The sequence below is a fragment of the Polyodon spathula genome, chromosome 2 (genome assembly GCF_017654505.1).
Source record: "Polyodon spathula isolate WHYD16114869_AA chromosome 2, ASM1765450v1, whole genome shotgun sequence".
Classification (NCBI taxonomy): Eukaryota; Metazoa; Chordata; class Actinopteri; order Acipenseriformes; family Polyodontidae; genus Polyodon; species Polyodon spathula.
The window spans coordinates 2002925-2029199 of record NC_054535.1 but is presented as its reverse complement, the minus strand read 5'-3'; the positions used below and the strand labels follow the sequence as shown (position 1 = coordinate 2029199).

Sequence of the window (26275 nt, the reverse complement as noted above, 5' to 3'; positions counted from 1 at the left end):
ACAAATGTTCTACACTTTGTTAACACACAAAAAGACTGTAGGGATTTATTACAAGCCTTTGAATAAACATACAGTGGTCCATTCAGTTATTTCCATTTAAATGTAAACTATAATGAAACATGTTAAATATAATAACCTTATATTAACTTGTACCATGCTTTGTACCAGCAGGTTTCCACATACCTTGTTTACTTGCGAAGCCTAGTGACCATTTTGTTTTCAGATAATACAAAAAAGTATATTCTAATTTTTATAACCTAAGCTCTCATTATTTTCTTATAATATAATGAGATACATACTCCTGTTTTTCTTAAAGCACCTTTAGTTATCATTCAAGGCTGGCAAATCCCGCTTTTAAGAGCCAACACCGAATTCTGCTTTGAGGTGCCAAAGACAAAGCCTTATCATTTGAAGGTCTATCTAATGACCTTCCAGAATTATACTGTGTGTCTGAGACAAACACTTAATTATTTCACTTTACAGTTTCCCTGTAAATAAATACTTTTGTTTCTTACTGCAGCAAGATTTCCATTACATGAGAGTAGATGTTGAACTTCATGTCACGAGGTCTTTCCCTTGTTGTCAGTTGCACTATTCAGAGCAGTCACTGGATGTATCCAGATCTTCATGATTTCCATTACATGAGAGTAGATGTTGAACTTCATGCTGATTTGAACTTGGCTCTTGCCAAGATAAGCTCCAACTAAGACATAGTTTTGCAGTAAACTAATGTGATCCATCTGCATCTCCATCCATTTGCATTGTTTTCCATCTCATGATGTAGATATCCTTCTGTCTGGTGTTGATTGCTGAAGTGTAATACTGGCTCCAGGGATCAGCTAATTTTGCCTCCTCAGCGCATCAGCACACACAACGGCTGCGATGTTGGCTCCGGGGAGCAACCCAGTGTGGTCTCCCCAGCGCATCAGCATGACAACCGTCTGGATTGAGCTAAGTAGGGTACATCTCTGGGGTCCAAGTGGGCACCTTCCATCCTCGTGTTTCATTGACTAGCCCATGACACCTCAAGAGGGCTCAACAGTGATTCTGGAGTGTGCCACATATCCTCGACAACCCACCTCCACTGGGTAAACTCGGACTCTCCATCCTCGCTGTTCTACTTCAGCAGCTAGTTGAGCATACCGAACTTTCTTCCTCTCATACGCCTCATCCACAGCATCTTCCCATGGCACTGGTAACCCTACCAGATGAACAAGGCGTGCTGATCCAGACTACAAGACATTGTCTGGTCGAAGGTTAGTGGTGGCAATCTCAGGTGGAAAAATAAGCCGTTGACTAACATCTGCCTTCATTTTCCAGTCTCTAGCAGCTTCCAGTTGTCCTGGGCGAGGCTTGGTTTTAACACCTTTTCTTGGTGGTTGCTGTCCTGGACGGAGGAATATTGTCTTTTGTGTGTAGTGCTTTGATGGAACTGGTGGCAAGTTATTGGTCAGGTTACACTTGTCTTCCAATGCTAAGGCCAAACATCGCAGCACCTGGTCATGGTGCCAAGTAAACTGTCCTTGGCTAAGACCCACCTTACATCCTGTCAAAATGTGCCTAAATGTTGCAGGTAATGAACACAAAGGACATGAGGGATCCTCACCCACCCAGAGGTTTAGGTTCCGTCGTGATGGGAGAACATCATATGGTGATCTGATGAGGAAACTGATCTTGCTCTGTTCCATTGTCCATAGGTCTTGCCAGCCAATCTTGGATTGTTACACAATCTCCCATCTCATCCATTCTCCCTACTTGACCTGGGAAATGACCTTTACACACCTGGTCCTCTCCTCCTGCTTTTGCACCTCATTGACTACCAGCTTCCTCCGTTGAGCCGGGGTTGCCTTGTGCCATGTAGGAGGAGCTGAACTGAGACCAAAACCTCCTTTTCCATGCTGAACTTGCCCCATAATAGCTCTGATTCGAAGAGCAGCCTTAGCATCTTCCACAGTTTTCTTTGTCATCCATTTTCTTCCAGTTTTCAACACAGGTGGTGCCTCCCTTACGCATTTGTCTCGTGAAAATACTAATGTAATTTCCAGTCGGACTTCGGCGCACTTAAACTCCTCGGTTAGAGCAGAGATTGGTAGCTGTAGTATTCCTTTAGCATAAAGTCCAACTTTGCTGAGGCAGCGTGGAACTCCCAACCATTTCCTGACGTATGAACTGATTAAAGCTTCCAGCTTTTCAACTGTTGTCAAGGAAACCTCGTACACAGTCAGTGGACACAGCAGTGTTGGCAGTAGACCAAACTGAAAGCACCAGAGTTTGAGTTTGCCTGGTAAAGCGCTGCTGTCTGTGCTCTTCAACCCTTCCACTGCTTGCTGTCTAACTTCTCCCACATGAACTGTGTCCTTTAGATCCCCGTCGTAACATCGCCCTAGACTTTTCACTAGCTTCTCAGACACTGTTGGTATTGCCTCACCATTAATGTAGAACCTTTTATCTACTACTTTACCTTTAATTATAGAGATGCTCCTTGATTTAGTGGGCTTGAATTGCATTTGTGCTCATTCAGTGTTATTGGTTAATTTGCCCAATAACCGATTAATGCAGGCTACTGTTGTCGTGTCATCCATGTATACTCGAATTGGTGGTAGTCGCATTCCAGAAGCCAAGCGCTCTCCTCCCACAACCCATTTTGATGCCCTAAGAATTACTTCCATTGCCATGGTAAAAGCCAGTGGAGAAATGGTACATCCTGCCATTATTCCAGCTTCTAGACATTGCCATGTAGTGCTGAATTCTGAAGTTGAAAAACTAAATTGCCAATCTCCAAAGTAGCCTTTCACTAAATTTGTTATTGTCATTGTTACACTGAAATCCAATGTTGCCCAAAGAAGTTCATGTGGCACTGAACCGTGTGCATTAGCCAAATCCAGGAATGTCACATGGAGCGCCTTCCTCTCCTTTTTTGCTGATTTGAATTTGTTGCCAGATTACGCTGATGTGTTCTAAGCATCCTGGGAAACCTGGAATGCCTGCTTTTTGTACTGAAGTGTCAATGAAGCAGTTCTTTAATAGGTAGGTTGACTGACTTGACTGACTTGTAAGAAGTACTGATCAGTGCAAGGCCCTTGTCCCTTCTCCCTCAAGCATTTCGTTCTCCTTTGATGAATCTTCAAATCCCTGACCGTTGTCGCCTTGCTCCAGCCGCAGACACAAATCTGGAGTTCCGTGTCTTTGCTAACTGCAGATCTTGAACTAGTCTTTTGTGAAGTACTCTCCATTCTCATATCCGTTTCCGTTCCTAAGTCGTTAACCGTGTTATCCAACGTTCTGCCCCCGCTTTCGCAGACTCTAGGGGTATTTTTCTCTTTAATTTCTTAGAAGCCTTGGGCGGGTGTCTCCAGCATCCTGTTTACCTTTGCAAACAGAGCTGGATACTGCCGACCAGGGTAGCTAACCCTTGCCAGCCCCAATGGGGTCTCTTTCCTCCTGTCAGCTGTCTCTCCATGTTGTCACAAGGTCTTTCCCTTGTTGCCAGTTGCACTATTCACAGCAGTCACTGGATGTATCCAGATCTTCATGATTTCCATTACATGAGAGTAGATGTTGAACTTCATGCTGATTTGAACTCTGCTCTCGCCAAGATAAGCACCAACTAAGACGTAGCTTTGCAGTAAACTAATGTGATCCATCTGCATCTCCATCCATAAAATATTTATATAAACTAAACATTTATATTATTTAGTTTTAATTGATATTGTAATATCTAAAAGACTTTTTGTTTAGTTAGAGAAACTACTAATTCTTAAATTGATTAAATTAAATGAACATTATCTCAAATGTGTCTTAACAATATATTTACAATATTGTCAATGCCATGCTTCTGTTATAATAAACGTTTACTATGTTCTTTCAACAGTTTAACTTTAAATGGCATTGTAAGATGTATTTCTAATTAAGTTACTTCAGTATAACAGTTGCTCCTAGAAATTGTAATTTTGTTTTAATCCATTTGTAATTTTATTTTAATCCATTTATTTTAGTCCAGCTATTTATATGTAAATACAGGCTATCATTAATATATTAGAATGCCGTAGTGTTATAGTGACTGAACTAAGTCTGATCTTCTTCACTGTTCATACAGAATCTGGTTAAAGTAGGTTTTGAGACAACCTCTGCTTTTTGCAAATTTTAGGGTTGATTAATATGAAACACTATCGTAAGCATTTTTCAATACTCATTATTTCAAACAAATATCTAACTCAATGTATTAACACGTCCTACACTTTCCGTTTCCATCTCTTCCTGCCAGGTTCTAATTAATTTAAACTCCTATCTTAAAAGATAAACTCCTATCTTCTGTTATCCGAAAGGTGTTTCAGTTCGTTAATATTAACGATATCACTCATTATAGAGAGGATCTTGGCTGTTAAGTCGCAGACCATCAAAAAGGCTGCTTCATTGGTCAACACCAATGAGTCTTTGTCAACACTGCTTTTACTAAAGGCAGGTTACAAGGTTACAAATCGGTTCACTAATATTGTTCCATTTATACTTTAAATGATTTTATAACATGTAGTTCTAATTCCTATATGTCAGTATAGGAATCTCTTATAAACTGCAATTCTATTTTACTTCATTGATATAGAATCAATAGGGTATTTACTGATTAATTAGCAGCAAATGCAACCTTGAATATTAAAACTTAGGACTGCTCATATATTTACTTAATGTTATTATATTAGGTTTCTTATTTATTTAAATACTTGTTTTTCTTTCTATAATCAAACCTGGTTCAATTGCTTCTGGCATATTAACTGTGCTCCATAGATTCTGCATCATCAGTGGGCAAACACATTTTAACTGAATCTGGGTGCATCAAAGAACCACGCACCCTTGTAACCGAGGCCTTCCATGCAAAATGATCTAATGACTGATAGCACAAAAGGGACGTGCCAGAACCATCTGTGACATTTTCCTCCTCTAGGTACTTTTGAAGGAGTCAGAGTCATCATAGGAAAGGACTCGGACAGAGGTTCAGTGCAACAGTATTGTTTACAAGGGTTATAAAAATTCTCATTATTTTACTTACATTTTTCAAATATTAACATGTTTTCAAAATCCTTGCTGCTTTATGAAATGGATGTTTGTCATTCCGCACACTGACTAGTAAAATAATATATTGGAAAGGTATTTAAAGATCGTCCTATATAAATGAATCCCCATAAATCAGAGGGGCATAAGGAACCTGTTCATCAAATTCCAATGCTCATGCTGTGGGTCCTTGTTTAGTTTATTTTATTTTATTTTATAATTTTTAAATGTTGTTGTTGTTGTTGTTGTTGTTGTTGTTGTAGTAGTAGTAGTGTTTATTTATTTATTGACATTTTTGTAGCACCTTTAGCCAAGGTGCTTTACAAGTTTAAAGAAAATGGTACAATCAAGGAAAAATGGATGAAAAAAGAATGTAAGTTTATTGGGCTAGGGAGCTGGGATACAGATTATTTGCTTAAATGAAAGCAGAGGGCCAGAGGCTAGGTCAGGGTCAGGAAAGCAGGGTCATAACAGGAGATCAGAGGCCAGGAGTATCAGTAGGATGGGCTAGGAAGAAGAGATGCATTTTGAGGGAGGAGAAAACTACGCAATGTGGGTGACTGTTTTATGGTAAGTGGGAGTCTATTCCAGTGAAGGGGTGCAAGAAGGGAAAAGGAACGGAAACGAGACTGGGCACAGAGCGAGGGTGGGACAGAGAGGAACAGTAGGGATTGGGAGTGTAAGGGACGTGAGGGAACATAGTAGGTGATCAGTGCAGCCAGATAAGGTGGGGTAAGACCATGGAGAGATTCATACACAAGGGTAAGGAATTTGAACAGGCAGCGATAATAGACAGGGAGCCAGTGTAGCTGGGGGAGGAGAGGGGAGGTGTGGAAGAAGTGGGGGAGGTTGAATATGATACGGGCAGAGGCGTTTTGAATTTGTTGTAATGGTGTAAAAGCATAGGAAGGAAGACCAAGGAGGAGGGAGTTGCAGTAGTCAAGATGGGTGAAGATGAGAGAGTGGACCAGGAGTTTAGTAGCAGAAAGGGAAATGGAGGGGTGTATTTTCCGAATGTTGATTAGATGGAAACGGCAGGTGTGTGTTGTGGCCGAGATATGATCAGAAGGGGATAGGGTGGAGTTGAAGATGACGCCGAGGTTATGAGCAGAGGGGGATGGAATGAGGGACAATTATTATTATCTGGGAACGCATACCTCATGCAGCAGTTTGTAACAGAGAAAAAAGTGCTTGCCTCTCAGTTCAACAACCTGTGTCCCCTCTTACTACTATTCATTAGCAAGGTCTCTATTGAAATATAAGTGGAATATAATTGTCTCTGTTACAATTGATACATCTCACAAACTTTTATAAATAAAATTTGTATTTTATTTTGTCAAAATGATGTTACAAAAACCCATAGGTCTTAACCAACTGTATACAATCACTAAAACCAAGACAGGCTCAACTGTCCTTGAAGTAATTTATTTCTTCAAACTTCTAACATTTCATTGCTTACAATAGCATACCCCATTGGCTGCTTCCACTGTACCTGGACCTAAGGAGTTAAAGTGGCTTTCCGCTGGCATGCTCATTAGTGTAGCTATGGTTTCCAAGCAAGGCTTGCTCCTCCTTACAGTTCTAGTTACAGACTTGCAACAGTTAGTAAATGGAAAACACAAAGACTAAACTCCATGTCTCTTCCATTTGGCAAAACGCCTAGAACACATTAAAATTGAATGTAAGAAAGTGTTAAAAGAAAAACTATTCATTGTACTTTGCCCTTTTCTTTCTTTTTTTATTTTAATAGTTTTGCAATACACAAATTAATAACATCTTTTAATTTTTCATGCAATTTATAATCCAAATATTTATTTTTGATTCTTAAACAGTCACTTCATTCATGAAAGTATTTTTAATAAAACATTTCCAGGAACAATTCTTAATCTGTTCCATTTGCACAGTGACCTTATCAAACAGAAGTGTCTCTCGCTTCCTCTGCCTGCCCGAATGTAACACTTCAGTAAAGTGCTGGCAGAGGAAGCATGCTCGGCAGATCACTGTGGTTTCAGCATGCAGTTCTGGGCACCAGTATGTCCTTTATAGGCTGATACACTATGTAAAGCTCCTATTTCTTGGTGAGATGCCACCAGTATGGCCTGTCTATTTGCTTTATTAGGTATAACTTTTTTTTTACTGGTTTTAAACAGTTTGCATAATACCCCCAGCTCCAACTAGTATTTGTCTCCATCTATCAGAAATCTAAATAGCAGTTGACTGTCAGTAAGCAAATTAAACACCCTGGTAGTTTCTGCCTGAAAGATCCAATTTTGGTGGCCCTGTACTGCCCTTTGTGCTAATTCATCAGCATGATTGTTACCTCCTTCCCCTTCTTTGTCGACCTGCTGCACGCTGAACCCTGATTCTGTTCCCCCTTCATTTTTCTATCTCTTTGCATATATTTTTACATTGTGCTGTAGGTTTGCCGCTATGGTCAGAGTAACCATTCTCTTTCCAGGGTAGAGAGTGAATATTGAATTCTTAGCTGCAATAGCCAGAGTCTGTTATTAGTAATATGGTCTCACTGGGCACCTCCAAACTTTGAGCCATTTGAAGTCCCTTTGAGGGTTTTTGCTTCTGCTATTTGAACAGAGACGGGACTGCTTTATTTAAGGCAGTGTGCATTTGTTTGTCCTTGTAACAAAACTGCTTCTCTGTGCAAGTAAAATGAAAACCTAAATTCTTTATAGGCATTTCATCCCCTGTATTCTTCACTACCTCAACTGCAGCTTGTTCTCCTGTATGAAAGTACACTTCTAGAGATTGACCACTCTCTCGAGGAAAATATTTCCCTGGAAATACTCTGATGCAATGGAGCTGTTAATACCGAGTACCCTGGTGCTGTGTTAATTGCATAGTTAAATAACTCCATTACCATTTGGAACTGTTTTGCAGTTTCAGGTGATGAGATACTGCTAACCTTTTCTTTGTAATGCTGTACTTAAATTCATACCCTGGGCTTTAATTTAATTTATTTATTATTTATTTTTATTTGTATTTTTAATTTAAATATTTTAAATAATCTTTTACCTCATCTTTCATAATGTCAGCTGCTGCTGCTGCTAATGGGTAAACATTGGAGATCTGCTGTATCTCCAATGTGTAGGCAGTTAAACGAGGCAGTCTTCCCAGCGACAGCGAGTGGGAGAAGTACAGGCATGGAAAAGTACAGAGCAGTTTAGAAGCAGTAAGGAGAAATTGCATCTTGAATTGCTTTAATCAGAAAACAGAGGACATTGGGGAAACACAGCAGCAGCTCAAAGTCAAACAGCTGCGTGTTTTTCTGATAACAAACAAGCTGAAACTCGGAGCAGCTGATTCAAATTCAGCGCCGTTCTGAGACACGGGCGAGGGGAGGAGCCAACAGCACAGCAGAACAACGCAGTTAAACGAGGCAGTCTTCCCAGCGACAGCGAGTGGAAGCGACAGCGAGTGGGAGAAGTACAGGCGTGGAAAAGTACAGAGCAGTTTAGAAGCAGTTGGAAAGCAGGTTGACGGCTGCAGAAGAAACTAAACTTAAAAAAAAAAAAACCCTCAACACGGTCTTCAAGCCAGTAATCTGTGACACCTGCTTGATGTGGGAAATCCGAGAAAACCCAGCGGAGCTAAACCACCAAGTGTGCATAAAGTGCCGCGCGATCCAGGATTTGCATAAACTAGTAAGCATGCTAGAAATGGAGCTGGAAGAAGTGAGACAGCAACAGGATCTTGAGGAACTGGCACACCCACAATTCATGGAAGTCTGCATCACCCCTAACAGACTGAAAGCCACCAGGGAGATAGAAGGTCAGAACAGCTGGGTTCAGGTAGGCAGAAGCAGGGAAAAAAAGAAACTTCGTCAAACACAACCACCAGAAATCAATACAACCAACAAATTTGAGTCACTTCAGAATTTTGATGAGCAGAACCAACAACAAGAGAATGAAAGGAACAACATCCAGGATCCCTGTGATGAGTCAAAGGGTTTTCGGTCTGTGATTCAGCCTCCCGACAGTAGATGGCATCAAACCAACTCGGGACTTCCCTTACCAAGATCTCGTGACCATGGCAAAAGTCATCTTTTGAGGGGCGGCACCTTGGTGAGGGGCGGAAGTACGAGTATGTAACTTCCAGCCACTGGAGTCAAGTGAAGGAGAAGGACACGTGTCGGTTGGGGATTGGTGTTCCACTGACTACAGAGGCGGGACATTACATACTAAAGGGAACGTACTACTGTGTTCGGGGTTGGTCCGAAAGTAAAGTAGGAGGAGTAACGGGTGGAGGGAGAGTCTGGTTTTGTGCAGCGGGAATTTTTGAAACACTAACATTTCTTTTGTCTTTTTTTTGTTTATGTATGGTCACCACGAAGACAAATTAAAGACGAGTCATCACAGTTTGTTTTGGATTCCACCCCTGCACTCCTTCCCTCACACCATTTTGTTTTTCGTTTTGTTATTTAATCCTTTTGTTGTGTATAGAAAATAAAAATAAATTATTTTATTTCTGTACACATAAATTACTGTCTGGACATTCCATTTAATACACTCTCGCCTCACAATCCCATTGACAGTGGTGACCAGACAGCAAAAAGAAGGGAGGTCATGATTGTTGGGGACTCCATATTGAGAAACACAGCAAGTTCAATTCGCAGTTTGGACCCCCTTACTACAACAGTGTGCTGCCTTCCGGGAGCCTCGGTCAAGCACATCACTGAGAATGTGGACAGGCTCCTAGAACGAACAGGACACGACCCGGTAGTAGTCGTCCACATCGGTACAAACAACGGAAGAGACAGACCAAAATCCCTGCAAAACAAATTCAGAGAGCTAGGAAGGAAATTAAAAGAGAAAACCAAAACTGTGGTATTTTCTGGTATACTACCGGCACTTTGCAAAGGACCATATGGACAGCTGGAAATAATTAATCAAAACGCATGGCTGAAGATGTGGTGCACACGGGAAGGCTTCACCTATCTTGATCATTGGACCACATTCTACAACGAGGACTATCTGTATAGACGGGATGGACTGCACTTAAATAACAAGGGAACCAGTCTACTTGGAGAAAAGATCCTCGAGCAGGTTCAGAAGCATTTAAACTAGAAAGGAAGGGGGGAGAAATCAACAAAAAAACAGAAGGGAGACTGCATCAAAACAAGAACAACAACTCAGGTAAGACAACCATTAAATGTATTTATCTAAATGCTAGAAGTATCAGAAACAAAATTCTAGAACTTGAAGCTACTGCACTAACAGGTAACTATGATGTGATGGGTGTTACTGAAACTTGGTTGTCTGAGAGTGATGGGGACGAATATAATATTTGTGGGTATACACTGTATAGGAAAGACAGGCAGGACAGAAGAGGAGGAGGGGTAGCGCTGTACATAAGAAACAGTCTTGAAGCCCAGGTGTTAAACCTGGACAAAGAAAATAAAGCCGAATCAATATGGGTCAGAATAACGGACAAAAATTCAAAGGGCATAATAATAGGAGCATGCTATAGACCACCAGATTCAGACGGTGAGCAAAATAATCTGTTATACAATGACATTAGAAATGCGTGTAGCAAAGGAGAAGCCATACTAATGGGGGATTTCAACTTCCCCCAAATAAAATGGGAAAACCCGGTGGGTAGCATGAAGGATGAAATAGAAATGGTGGAAATGACAAATGACTGCTTCCTAACACAATTTGTCAAGGCACCGACTAGAGGGGAGGCATGCCTTGATTTAGTCTTTTCAAATAACGAAGATAGAATAACTAAAACAGAGGTCAGAGAACCACTGGCAAACTCAGACCACAACATGGTCTCATTTGAAGTGTTTTTTAAAACCCCAAAAGTAATGACTAAAGCTAAGGTTTACAATTTTAGAAAAGCAAACTATGAAGGTATGAAACAGAGACTAACAGAAGTAGATTGGAGTAAAATAGAGAAAACACCCACAGAAGAAGGATGGTTGTTCTTCAAAAATGTAGTACTAGAGGCACAAAACAATTACATCCCTAAAGTAGACAAATCTAAATGTAAAACTAAATTGCCAAAATGGTTTAATAGATCAATTAAAAAAAATATTCAGCGAAAAAAGGCACTTTATAGAGCATTAAAAAAGGACCAAAAAGAAAGTACACAGAAAGAGTACACGGAACTGCAAACGCAAGTCAAAAAGGAAGTTAGAAAGGCCAAGAGAGAAATAGAAATGAACATTGCTAAGGGAGCTAAAACCAATTCCAAAATGTTTTTCCAATATTACAACAGCAAGCGAACATTCAAAGAGGAGATTAAATGTTTAAGAGATACAAATGGCAAAATCGTAGATGAAGAAAAAAAAATAGCAAATATATTAAATGATTACTTTTCACAAGTTTTTACAAAGGAAGATACTGACAACATGCCCCACATGTCATCCAGTTCCTATCCAGTTTTAAATAACTTTAGCATAACTGAGGCAGAAGTGTTAAAGGGACTAGGAGCTCTTAAAATAAACAAATCCCCTGTGCCGGATGAGATCCTCCCAGTAGTACTCAAAGAAATGAAAGAAGTAATTTACAAACCGCTAACCAAGATCATGCAGCAGTCTCTTGACACAGGGGTGGTACCGGCAGACTGGAAAATTGCAAACGTAATACCGATCCACAAAAAGGGAAACAAAACTGAACCAGGTAACTACAGACCAGTAAGCCTGACTTCTATTATATGCAAACTTATGGAAACTATAATAAGATCCAAAATGGAAAATTACCTATGTGGTAACAGGGTCCTGGGAGACAGTCAACATGGTTTTAGGAAAAGGAGATCGTGTCTAACTAACTTGCTTGATTTTTTTGAGGATCAGGGCTCATAAATGGAGGTTAGACAAAGGGGCATTCAGAACAGAAAATAGGAGGCACTTTTTTACACAGAGAATTGTGAGGGTCTGGAATCAACTCCCCAGTAATGTTGTTGAAGCTGACACCCTGGGATCCTTCAAGAAGCTGCTTGATGAGATTTTGGGATCAATAAGCTACTAACAACCAAACGAGCAAGATGGGCCGAATGGCCTCCTCTCATTTGTAAACTTTCTTATGTTCTTATGTTCCTTCTGTTCTGTGTTATGTTAGGTCTGGTCCCTATGTGTACCTGCTCTCTGGGCTCTCTAGGACCCTGCCTCAGATTATACTTGTGAATTGGTGGCCTGTGAGCTCCCTCTCTCCTTGCTGGTTGATACCCCTCTGAACATTCCCTACTTGTAGCTGCTTCAGTTGACTCACTCCTTTGCTCGCTCAACTTTTTCTTTCTTTCTGTGGATCTATTGCTCACAGTTAAAAGGTTAACAGCTCTTTAAAGGGGTCTCTCCCTTTTTTCTGTGATCATTTCCTTTTCTCTGATTCAGTTAGAATACTGAAGCTCCTTATTATTCTCTTGATTAACATTTTGCAGGCTTCTGCCAGCCTGTGTTTCTAACTCATCTCTCTCTCTTTCTGAAAAAAACCCTCATGCAGTGAGTCTTCACTGTCACTCATTGCAGTATGTCCTATTTGACTTCCCTGTCTAATACACAGGGATAATCTTCCCAAGAGATTAGGAGCCGATTCTGCTATGTCTTTGTTTCTCTTAATATGCTCATCTACTGTAAGCTTTTTTTTCTATAACACGAGATAATCTGTCTTCGTTAGCCCTTTTATCTATGACGTTGTTGATCTCAACAAGCTAATCTATTGTAAGGCTTTACTGCCATAAAGTAGCCCATTTTGACTATCTGCAGTACCCTGTTCAATGTCCTCTTTTGTATTTTTTGCTAGACTTTTTATTTTACTGGAAGGTTTGTGCACGGGTTAAGGTCACCGCATTTGCTGGCGTGGCATGACCTTGGTTTACCGGGTTTAAATGCCCATACCCAATTTACCTTACAAATTTGTGTATGGAATTAAAATGTTTAAACAATTTTAATATTTGTTTTAAAATGTTAAACTATTTTAATTAAAAATATTGGTCTATTTTATTTAATAATGATTTTCTTGATAGTCTATATATCTGTATGGATCATGAATTAGCTTGCCTCACATTATGGGCACCAACTGTCAGATTTGGCACATACTCGTGTGTGTGTGTGTATGTGTATGTGTATGTGTGTGTGTGTATATATATATATATATATATATATATATATATATATATATATATATATACACGTATGCTCTGAGCACACTCCTTTTTTTCAGACTCACCATGCAGCCAACCCAGAGCTACAGCGTCGGAGGACAACGCAGCTCTGGGCAGCTTACAGGCAAGTCCGCAGGCGCCTGGCCAGACCACAGGGGTCGCTGGTGTGCGGTGAGCCGAGGACACCCTGGCTGCCTTGACAGTTCGTATCTTTGAGTTAATGATATTTGCTAGGATCCGTTTCAAAATTAACTGAATGTGAGCTCATGGTTCAGTATCTTCCACCCCTGCTTTAACCCTTTGCAGTCCCTTCATTCAGCGCTTGTCAGGTGCGTCAGGTTCATTTTAGTTTCACATGCGCTATTTATTGTACACATGCTGTTTAAAATATTTTTTTTTTCTGCGTAAAACAGGTTTAAAAGGACACTCAGTACTGTATCTCAAGTCAAGCCCCAACCCTTGTTCGCTGTTTTTTTCACATACCTCTTTATAGACATGCATACTGATAAATCCTTTCCTGATCGCTCGTTTTATCATCAAACTCTTCAGTAATGCGGTCCAAGTCATTATTTTATTACTGTAACATCTCAAAAAGCTCCTCAAATGTCTGATATTCTTTGAATGCTGGATGCAGAAGCAGCTATCTCCTTTGTTTATGTCTGTGTTATCTCTGGTGCATGGGACTATCAGCATTTTTTTTTGGTTTCATTCGGCTCCTATTAGTCTCACTAGGCCACTAGAGAACGGTGCTTTACGTCTTTTTGATGATGTCGGACAGGGTCCGACTTCGGACTGGAAAGGGAAAATTGTAATGTCGGGCCTGGTCAGACATATGACCGCAAAAGGGTTAAAATGAAAGACAAGCATATGTGTATATATGAGAGGTGCTTTTAATATGTAACACCAGATCTGTTTAATTATATTAACTTGGGTCAAAAAAATATACATCCCAATTAGCTGCATATTATGTTACCTTTTTAGTGTGTTGCCAATGGGTCAGTTTAACTTCATATACAAATGTGTGTTAACAAAGTGTAGAACAAAAAGACTGTAGGGATTTATCACAAGCTTTTGAATAAGCATACAGTTATGTGACAGAAATATAATGAATCTTGGTTGTAAATCTCCCTCCTGATCTGTGAGGGCTCAAAGCAGCGAAAGTAGGATCCTTTGGACAGGCTGTCCCGACAGTTCGATTCCAGGGTCGGGAAGTCGGTCAGTCTGGAAGAAGACGAGACTCTGTTGCAAGAACGTATTGACCTGGAAGGGGAAACAGCAGCAGCAGATTGTAGAGACAGCTGCACTCGTTTAGCGGTCATGCTTGACGGCATAAAAGGGTCTGGAGAATCGCAATCTACTCCTTCGCTTGGTTTGCACTTGAACTTGAAGGATCATGAGAGACGCAGTGTTTTGTTTGTTTGTGCTTGTTAGTAATTGTCTTTGTAAACCGCCAGACAACTAACGCGTCTCCGGAGCTGTCGCCATGGGCCAGCACAAAGCCTGAACAGCACTTCACTACAGTCACTAATAAATTGTTATCGCCCACCACGAGCACTGCTGCTCGCACCCGGACTGGTGACCGTGTTCAGTATAATTGTGGGGCGGATAGCTTGTATTTATTATTTGGACTGCAATCCCTTGTCTTTTCTCTCTGTGCATTACACATTGGTGTGGATTGCCGGAGATTTATTGTTTGGTCACCAGACCGGAAGTATAAATAAAAGACCCCCTTTTCCAAACGGATTACAGTTTCCTGTCCGTGTTTGTTCTTGCACTGCATCACCTCTGCACCTGTTCACAATCACCAGCCACTTTGTCACAAGTGGTCAGTTCAGTTATTTCCATTTAAATTTAAGCTATAATAAAACATGTTAAATATAATAGCCTTATATTAACTTGTATCATGCTTGGACTAAAACTGACCTCTCTCTGTTTTTTTAAAAGTTGCCTGCACCAGCAGGTTTCCACACACCTTGTTTACTTGCCAAGCCCAGTGTTTTAATTAATATGAAACTCCCCTGTAAGACAAATTCACCTCATTAAGTCATTTTTTGGCCGATTCAAGACACGCCTGGACCGGTATTATTTCAGATAATTCAATAAAACGTACACCCTAATTTTTTATGACAAAGTTCTCATTATTTTCTTATAATATAATTAGATACATTCTCCTGTGTTTCTTGACGCACCTTCAGTTGGTTATCATTCAAGGCTGGCAAATCCCGCTTTTAAGAGCCGACACTGAATCCTGCTTTGAGGTGCCAAAGACAAAACCTTATCATTTGAAGGTCTATCTAATGACCTTCCAGAATTATACTGTGTGTCTGAGACAAACACTTAATTATTTCACTTTACAGTTTCCCTGTAAATAAATACCTTTTGTTTCTTACTGCAGTAAAATATTTATATAAACTAAACATTTATATTTTTTAGTTTAATTGATATTGTAATGTCTAAAATACTTTTTGTTTAGTTGGTGAAACTGTACTAATTCTTAAATGAAATGAACATTATCTCAAATGTGTCTTAACAATATATTTACAATATTGTCAATGCCATGCTTCTGTTATAATAAACGTTTACTATGTTCTTTCAACAGTTTAACTTTTTAAATAGCATTATAAGATGTATTTCTAATTAAGTTACTTCACTATAACAGTTGCTCTTAGAAATTATAATATTATTTTAATCCATTGATAAATCTTTCAAGCTTTTAATGGAAGGTCCAGTTATATTTATATCTAAATAAAGGCTATCATTAGTATATTGGAGTGTTACAGTGACTGAACTAAGTGTGACCTTCACTGTTCATACAGAATCCAGTTAAAGCAGGTTTTAAGACAACCTCTGCTTTTTGGAAATTTTAGGGTTGATTAAGATGAAACACTATTGTAAGCATTTTTCAATACTCATTATTTCAAACCAATATCTAACTCAACGTATTAACACGTCCTACACTTTCCGTTTCCATCTCTTTCTGCCAGGTTCTAATTAATTCCTGATATAGAAAATTATTATTGTAAGATAAACTCCTATCTTCTGTTATCCGAAAGGTATTTCCGTTCATTAATATAAACGAGATTGCTCATTATAGAGAGGATCTTGACTGTTAAATCACTGACCAGCACAAAATCGTGCTTCATCGGCTGAAACCAGCGAGTCATCTCCAATACTGCTTATAATACAAGCAGGAAAGGATGAAGTTACAAATCGGTTCACTGTGTATGTGAAGTAACAGTTTGTACTTTAAATGATTTTATAACATGTAGTTCTAATTCAGATATGTCAGTATAGGAATCTCTTATAAACTGCAATTCTATTTTACTTCATTGATATACACAGAAGGCAAGATGTTAATTTCTAATTAGCAGCAAATGCAACCTTGAATATTAAAACTAGAACTGCTCATACATTTACTTAATGTTATTATATACCGTTTCTTATTTATTTAAATACTTTTGTTTTTTCTTACTGTAGTCAAACCTAGTTCGATTGCTTCTGGCATATTAACTGTGCTCCATAGATTCTGCCATTCTGCTCTCGCTGGATCAGAATGTTTTGAGGCTCTGAGTCCAATTAAAAAATATGCTTTTGCCTGATAAGGGAGGTTTGGAACTTTCAGCAGGCCAGCCTGACCTTCAGTGCAATGAACTCCCTCTGACAGGCCTTACACAGATCCGCTAATAATATTTTCTAATGGCTTTGTATTCTTTAAAACACATTACAGTCATTATAGTATTTGTTGCAGTTTCACATATGTTCAGTTTGTATCCCAGAGAATAGCCTGCTTCCAGCAGCTATGCCAGTCTTTGGTCAGTTTCTGCTCACAGGTATGGATGACAGTCTTTGACCCTTTGCTACTGGACCATTTTAATTTTGGTGCCTGAGAACAGAAAACAACTCCCTGCCTTCCGTGATGTCTCTCAGCAATAATAAGCCAGGTAGTAATCTTTCTGAAGCTTGTTATTGAGTATACCTAGGCCCTAGAAACAAAAAAAAATCATCCATGTTTCCCTCAGTGTATTTTTAATGATACGCTTCTAGAAAATCATGTACAGCAAATGCGATTGGCAGCGCCGACTTTTGAAGCTGAGTTACATAGGAAGTTCGAGATATGCCATGTAAACACAGCACGAACACAATGCAGACATCTCATCTACAGCTGTTTTTGAAGGTAATTAATTATCTCTTGAACTTGTAATTCAATATGTTTTTCAAAATTGGTTTGTATGTATTTTGTATTACATGTATTGCTTTATCATCATAGTTATTTTTTTCTGTTGACAGTGTTTTCTTCTGCTGAATATATACTTTTTCTTTATTTTTTACTTGCCGTGGTTGCAACATGTAGGCTACGCTATTCTGCTTTCATACTTGTTTTTACTATTTGTGGTTGTATTGAACTTTTTTCTATAACATTTGCTTATAATAATATAGTAATTTGATTAGTGTTTGCTGCATGCTTATTTATTTTACAGTGTATGCTGAAAATAAAAATAATTTTATTGCAATTTAAGAAATGCTTTTAATAATAATAACAAATAAATAAACAACTGCATTTTCACTTGTATATTTGTATATTTCGAGTGTAAAAGGTTTGGCATAAGACTTGACAAAGTACTTATTTTTGCTTAGTCCATCCAACTTCCATAAGATGGCGGTGATTCGGGCATTTTTACATACAGACTATGGTTCGGACAAACCATTGTAGCTTGTCAGCTGTAAAAAATATTTGTGTTTTTATATGAAATCCTGTGTCAAATTTTGCAACTGTAATATATATATAATTTTTTTCTATCTAACTTGGAAAGTGGTGTCGATATTAGCAGTTATTAAAGTAAATAAAATAAAAAAATAATAATTTTGCTATTTTTATGGGGGCGTGGCTTACATATTTATTTTTTTATATTCCACTAGTTAATAAATGATATCACTGGAAACGGCTACTTCAGACCTTTCTATTAATACATTGGGCAAAGGGTTAAAAAGCCTGATACCTACAAAAACTTAAATCTTGTGAACTGGGCTCCCATCTCTACATTCTCATTCCCATAGTCAGTGGGCAAACACATTTTAACTGAATCTGGGTCCATCAAAGAACCACACACACCCATGCAACCGAGGCCTTCCATGCAAAAGGATCTAATGACTTATAGCACAAAAGGGATGTGCCAGAACCATCTGTGACATTGCGATCAAGTTCTACAATTACACTGGCATTGTACAATCAAGTTCTACGATTACACTGGCATTGTACGATCAAGTTCTACGATTACACTGGCATTGTACGATCAAGTTCTACGATTACACTGGCATTGTACAATCAAGTTCTACGATTACACTGGCATTGTACGATCAAGTTGTTCTATGATTGCACTGGCATTGTACGATCAAGTTCTACAATTACACTGGCATTGTACGATCAAGTTCTTCTACGGTTACACTGGCATTGTACGATCAAGTTGTTCTATGATTACACTGCCATTGTATGATCTCTACGGTTACACTGGCATTGTACGATCAAGTTCTACGATTACACTGGCATTGTACGATCAAGTTCTACGATTACACTGGCATTGTACAATCAAGTTGTTCTACGATTACACTGGCATTGTACGATCAAGTTGTTCTAGGATTACACTGGCATCGTATGATCTTTACGATTACACTGGCAGGGTTCAACATTAACCATGGCCCGGCGGCCTGGGGCCGGTGGAGAGCGCAGTTTGGCCAGTAGTTATAAAGCACCACAGGTCCGACTGGGCCGGTTACATTTAACTAGTATAATATATACAGTACCTATAGAAAGTCTACACCCTCTTTCAAATTTTCACCTTTTGTTGCCTTAAAGTCTGGAATTAAAATGCATTAAAAAGGTAAATGTCCTTGAGTGGCCCAGTAAGAACCATGACCTAAATCCAATTTGTGGCATGACTTGGAAGACTGCTGTCCATCAGTGCTCTCCAGGAACTTGACAGAGCTTGAATTGTTTTGTAAAGAAGAATAGTCAAATATTGCCAAATTGAGGTGTGTAAAGTTGGTAGAGACCTATCCCAACAGACTCACAGCTGTAATTGCTGCACAAGGTGCTTCCACCAAGTATTAACTCAGGGGGGTAGAGACCTACCAATTATGATCTTTCAGTTTTGTATTTTTGCGTATTAGATTACCCGAACTCTGGTCCCTTACGCTCCCAAGAGTAAAAGATAAATGCGTGTGTACAAGCAGACAGCATAACAGTGTAACCCGGTAAAGTTTAGCCGGGTTCACAAAGTGTTCAAACAATGTCCAAGATGAGATTTCTTCTTTCCGTACCTTGTTTCCTTTCGCACAAGTTTTTCCTTTTGTTTACTGAATTGAAATACAGAACTCAGTGAGCAGCAATGTCACAAGCGTGTAGCTCTTTCAGTTAAAGCAACAGTAGCATAATATTGTGCAAACCACCAAATAATATTTTTTTGCTGTAGTGTATTCAGAATAAAATAACACCTATCGTATAGCAACCTAAATGTTCTACTTAAATGTTTAATTCTAAAAAAATAGTATTTGTAAAATAATCTTGTAACCTGGCCAAAACAATAGTAAATACATTCCAACATTACAATAGTTTAACATTACTAATTACAACTAGCCATCGAGTACTGACAGCAGATGAATCTAAGTCAGGTTACTTTGTTTATTCAGTAACCTGTAAATAATTCAAAACAAGGATACCTGGTTGTACTTTTTTTTTAATGGTCAGTGCAAATGTTGACGTTTCCATCCATTCACAAAAAGTCAACAGTAAATGTTTTACTTTGAACTGCAGTTCAGAGAAAAAAAATAACTAATTTCCAACTCCAAGTATCTTGCCTTTTCTTATTAGTCACTGCGTTGTTCTGCTTAACATTTATTAACTTTTATATTCATCATAACGTTAAATTACCTTTCTAATTTCACTGTTACCCAAGTTTGGATTACTTCTTTTGGCACTTGCTATATCCGTTGTTTTATTCCAGTTCACACATTCAAAGTTCTCCGGTGCCATGCTCCCAGAAGCTGTTTCACAACTGGCTGGCAACAGTTGCAGAAGCTGCTGTGTTCTGTCATTACAGAGGAACTCAAGCAGGGATCTGTTAACATTAGCTAAAAAAAGGCATTAAAATTGGCAACAATTTCAAACAGAATATGATAACTGTAGAATGCTGCTATTATAAGCATTGCATAATTAGCGTTCTTACGTTGAATATGCAAATAACTGTGGATTTAAGAGTGATATAACACTTGTCACACGTCGGCATTCAAAAGTAAATGAAAGAAAGACACGTTTGCTTCTACCAGTAGCTAATGTATAAGGCTTTTTTTTGGGTACTCAAATATGTAATATGCTATTTCTAAATATATATATATATATATATATATATATATTTATATATATATTATATATATATATTATTAAGCACATAAGCTAATGCGACTGGGTGGGAATTAATCCTAATAATATTAAGTAAAATCACAACGACACTGGTATGTGACCATTGGTCGAACAAACGCTCAAAACGAACACTTTTTAAAAAATGAGTAATCATATTGTATAAATAAAAAGTTTTCATATCATTAATGTACAAAGAAGACTGTTAGTGTGTCTACACACGTATGTGTCACCGGGTTCTGACTTCATTGTATATGACTTATCAAGAAGTCAACCAATGACAAGAAAACTCTACAAGTTCTTGGAAACATTCATGGTACTGTGCTATCTTTGTTACCATACACAGTAAAAACCATCATGAAAAATAAATAAATATATTGGGCCAGATAAAACACTAGCTCAGTGGCCCGAGGGGCCAGTAGTTAAAAATCTAAACGTAAAACCCTGACTGGCATTGTACAATCAAGTTCTACGATTACACTGGCATTGTACAATCAAGTTCTACGATTACACTGGCATTGTACAATCAAGTTTTACGATTACACTGGCATTGTACAATCAAGTTTTACGATTGCACTGGCATTGTACAATCAAGTTCTACGATTACACTGGCATTGTACAATCAAGTTCTACGATTACACTGGCATTGTACAATCAAGTTTTACGATTGCACTGGCATTGTACAATCAAGTTCTACGATTGCACTGGCATTGTACAATCAAATTCTTCTACAGCTAAGCTGCACATATGAATATCGTTGACTCACAGCTGCAATGTATTTGCATGCCCAGTACGTTGTTTATACTGTGTTTGGTAGTGGGTACAGTTTGGGCCTACTGATTTAAAAGCTAACACAAAAAACAACACAGCTAGCATTTTAATATGGCTTGTGCTGATACTGTTCTGTACTATGAGCTTCTGAAGGGAGAACTCAGTCTCCTCTTGTTGATTACCAGATTGTAGATGCCAGAGGTTTCAAGGTGTATGCTAGGCCTTTATACACAGACACCTGATGTGAAATGACTATGTACAATAGGAGTGTCCATAATTAGGCTGTCTATGCAAATAGACTGATACAAAGTACTGTATACAATACTGTTTTTGGAAATCAATTTTGCTTAGTAGTGTGTGTGGTTTAGGGCAATTTTTAAATATGGAACGTTCATGGTTTCAAAATGTGTTTCTCTAAGCAGATTACTGTATACTGAGCTGGCTGTTTTTATATTTCTGAAAGAACAAACGTGTCAGATTTCTGTGAAAGGTTCTATGTACAGATTTGTTGTAGATCCTTTTCTGGGTGTATGCTTTGTTCATTTAAAGCAGGATCTACAGTACAAATCCACATTGTAACACTTTGACCTGTTTTGTTTCTGCTTGCTTCACGTCTCATGTTGGTTATGGAAGGAAAGACGAATCTATATTGTAAAATAGTTCCTTTATTTGATTTCAGTATTCCAGAGTTACACACACATTATTTAAACACGATCTTTATGCAAAATAATGTAGCACTAGTTATTACAGACAGATGGACTCTCGCTTCCCATTCACCTTAAATAACAAACTTGGTTCTTTTTATAAACCCCCTGGTCTAAAGTCTCACTATAGTGATGTTGCTATACAGACCAAATCTCTTTTCCAATGAAGACGACCTATGTCTGGCAAATTCAGTTTCCATCAGTAATATTAACCCTTACTGCAGTTCATCTCTAACACCAAAGTTACGTGTCAATGGTTTGTTCATTTGACTTGTAGTCTCACATGATTTTAAATTGAGGGTATGTACAGTGTGTGCTGTAGTATGGTTCTTAATTTTATTTTAGTAGTCCACTGAAACTATTGGGGTCATTTAAGGATATTGGCAAATTCCTGTGTTGCAAATCTTCCGCTGCTGCCATATCTACAGCTCCTAAAACTGTATGTTGTTAACCATTTCAGATAGCAGCTTCATATTTCCAGGCTTTTGGAAACACCTTGGGGTAGGGGGGGTGGATGTCTAAAGGCACTTTGATATGTTGCAATGTCTAAGATGGCCTTAATATTGGTGTCATTTGACTTTTTGCTTTCCAGATGATAAATCTCTTCTAGATACTAGCTTCATTCTCGGTACATATGCCTAGCGAATATTATGTGATCCTAGGTTAGGATTAAGGTTAGGACTTGCTAGGATTTGCATATAAAACATATCCAGTTATTCTTCCAGTGTTTGTTTGTTTTTCCTTCAGCACTGGAGTTTGTGATACCATTCTGCAGCTATGGAGAGTAAAGAGAATGGCACTGGCTTCCCCAGCTTTACACAGTTAGAAGACTTCCTTGTAGAGCATGACTCTAATTTTGTGTGGCTGCTTGTTGGTAAGTCTGCATCTTTAAATGTGTATTTATTTATTAATTTGTTATATAATTGTATTTTTTAAAAATATGTATTATTATTTGAAGGTATTGAAAAATCACACTTAAGAAATTGTGCATTACTGGTTTCTGGTTAAAGTAATAAAATACACAACAACATACAGTAATGAGGATAATAAAAAATAAAACAACAACAACTTGACAACAACTGACACCCATCCATATGGGATGATGCTTAGTGTGGATGTAAGAAATCACTGCATTACTCAGGCATGCCAAGATATTTAGTGAGCAAGCAGCTTGCAAAAAGTAGCTGCTGAAGAATGGATAATATTTTGGGGTACCAATGAACTTGTAGGATGGCTTGATCATTGAAATCTTTAACATAGATTTACTTTAATATCTAGAACTGTGATCCCCAAGGGAAGTTTCTTTTAATTGAGTAGCTATCTGCCCTGTAAAAATCCATCTGGTGCTGTACACCCAGCGCTAGGCTAGGGATCAGACCGCCACCGCCCTTCGCACACCAGACACGTGTGCTTCCTACCCTCTCACCCCTGGTAGTGCCAGGGCAAGCTTCTACAGGGAACGCATTTCACAGTGGATAAGCAGCTGCATGAACTCTGAGCCCAGGGCATGCTTCTACAGGGAACGCACTGCACAGTGGATAAGCAGCTGCATGAACTCTGAGCCCAGGGCATGCTTCTACAGGGAACGCACTGCACAGTGGATAAGCAGCTGCATGAACTCTGAGCCCAGGGCAAGCTTCTACAGGGAACGCACTGCACAGTGGATAAGCAGCTGCATGAACTCTGAGCCCAGGGCATGCTTCTACAGGGAACGCACTTCACAGTGGATAAGCAGCTGATGAACTCTGAGCCCAGGGCAAGCTTCTACAGGGAACGCACTTCACAGTGGATAAGCAGCTGCATGAACTCTGAGCCCAGGGCATGCTTCTACAGGGAACGCACTGCACAGTGGATAAGCAGCTGCATGAACTCTGAGCCCAGGGCAAGCTTCTACAGGGAACGCACTTCACAGTGGATAAGGAGCTGCATGAACTCTGAGCCCAGGGCATGCTTCTACAGGGAACGCACTGCACAGTGGATAAGCAGCTGCATGAACTCTGAGCCCAGGGTGACCCGTGTCTCCATCCAGTGGAGATTCTGTTCATGTCAAGTGACCCACTGCACGTATTAATTCATGTTTATATATATATTTTTTTTTACAGCTACCATTCTATCCTGTGGCTGGATTATTTATTTAACATATTACAACTCCAGGAATGTGGGACTGATTTTAACAGTGATTCTTAACAGACTCTATAAAAATGGCCACATCCATATTGGTAAGTTTAAACTTTCACATGCTTTAGATTTGTGCTTTAAAGCAGAAATATACTATAGGGCCCTGTTTTTAAGGAATGTTATTTAAAGTCCATTTGGACTAATTACATCAAGAAGCTGTTCATAAACCCTTTTCAAATGTTAGTTAGTTTCATTTCTCAAAGCATGGTTTTACATAAGAGAATGTGTATAAACAAACATATAAAAAAAAATCAGTCCTGTTTTTAAAGATTTAAGCAGCTGTCTGGGGTTGGTTAAAATAACTTCCAAGTTACAATTAGCTCATAAAGCTACGCAGGGCACCAACTTCTGAGCTGCTTGCAGCCAAGTAAAAATATTCTAGATCATTCATCACACTTTACATGGCTGAACTAAGCGTTGCCCTATACCTATGGAATTGCAGAATGAAGGTTCTACTTGTTATCTTAGTTTTTGTATCTGTGAAAAGAGTAATCATCACTCATTATGTAAATATGGGGATGTAGCAGGGCGGTAGGAAAGCCCTGCTGTTTAATCATATTGTGTGTTTATTTTTAGAACGGGGTCTCCCCCTTCGCCCCTTTGTTACTTTGTATTTGTTTATTGTTTTATATTTTTGTTTATAGATGACGGCGAACCGTCGTGTGTTTTGTTTGTTGATTATTTTGTATGACAGCGTAGCTGTGCTTTTAGTTTTGCTATTGTTTTGCAGCGTGGATGAGAAGCCCCATCCACATTATAAAACTTGTGCAGCTACCTGCAGCTCTCTGCACTCGGGGTGGGTGTTCAGAGGAGGAACGAGAGCGAGCGAGGAGTGAGAGAGGAGAAACTAAATTTAAAAGAATATAAGGATCCGTGAAGGCTACTGCCCAGCTGGACCTTAATTCATTATTTGTGTTCGAGATTTATTTTGTTTAATTGTTTTATTTTTGCTCTGCCAGGAAGTGTTTATTTTTGTTTAAATATTTTACTTATTTTTGTTTTCTTTAAATAAAATATTTAAACAAAAATAAACACTTGCTCGCAGAGCAGAAATAAAACAATTAAACAAAATAAATCTCTTAATAGAGATTTTAACTTGGCATGTAATTTTTTAAGAGGAGACAGAAATACTATAGTAGTTTGGAGGGTAGGAAGGAATTGCTGATCAATTCCTCTTTGGCAAAGTAATTGTTGTATTCTAGCTCTATACTCTGTCTATTATTACAACTAATAATCTGTCAATTTGTTTAACAGGCTCCTTTTCCTTCTCGGTGCTGTCTGGAAAGGTCATGTTCAGGGATATTTATTTCATCAATGAGGACATGTCTATCAGGTGAATGTATATCATGGCTCACATGGGATCACCAGTTAAACTGTTTAGAGCTGTGTGCTGCGAAACAGCTTTCCTGACCCATTTAAACTATTTCCAGAAGCAAGAGCATGTGATATTACTGGTGTTTACCACTTCATTTAAAAAGAGCAGGTCTGTTTTAATTGTTTAAACTGGAGCAGGTCTAAACACTGCCCCACTTCAGCTGTAGTACAGTTCATTTAAAGCCATTGGTGTTTCCCAGCAGAAATATTATTTACATCACTGAAAACAAACTGCAGAAAAGGCAGACGTTGCATTCATTCGATTATGTCAGTTCCTATACATATCCAGGCATATTGTTTTGCTTTTTAATGCAGCAGATACTATGTTGAGGGTCTGCTTGAGGTGCTGTTGTACTCTGTGTTTTTTTTAGACCTTTTAATCAGTTCATAAGATATTTGTATGAAGCAGGGGTGTTGTGTTGATTCGATACTAACTGAGTGATATCAGTTAACTTCCAAAATGTTTTATCACAAAACTACATTGGTCAGAAATCAAAACAAGCATTTTGAAAGGCATCACAGTGAAATTAAATAAGTTGAAACTGTGTCACCTTTAAAACCTATTGATTTTAAATTGAATATTTTGAGAAAGTTAAAATTAGTAAAGCAGATGTGTGATATACACATCTGTAAACACTCTTGAAACAAGTGTCTTTCAAGTGGTGAACTG

General features: G+C 38.7%; 1 protein-coding gene across 13 annotated transcripts in view; it reads left to right on the top strand.

Moving 5' to 3' along the window:
• LOC121328937 (transmembrane protein KIAA1109-like) overlaps positions 1 to 26275 on the top strand; it is a 136381-nt gene that overhangs the window by 12471 nt on the left and 97635 nt on the right. For all 13 annotated transcript variants that reach the window (XR_005951736.1, XM_041274124.1, XM_041274112.1 and 10 more), the window contains exons 2-4: positions 22801 to 22927; positions 24156 to 24272; positions 25486 to 25564. Coding sequence is in view for 12 of the 13 variants with exons in the window: in XM_041274124.1 (XP_041130058.1) it covers positions 22831 to 22927; positions 24156 to 24272; positions 25486 to 25564 (293 nt within the window). In the remaining variant the exon portion in view is untranslated. The remainder of the gene's footprint in view (positions 1 to 22800; positions 22928 to 24155; positions 24273 to 25485; positions 25565 to 26275) is intronic.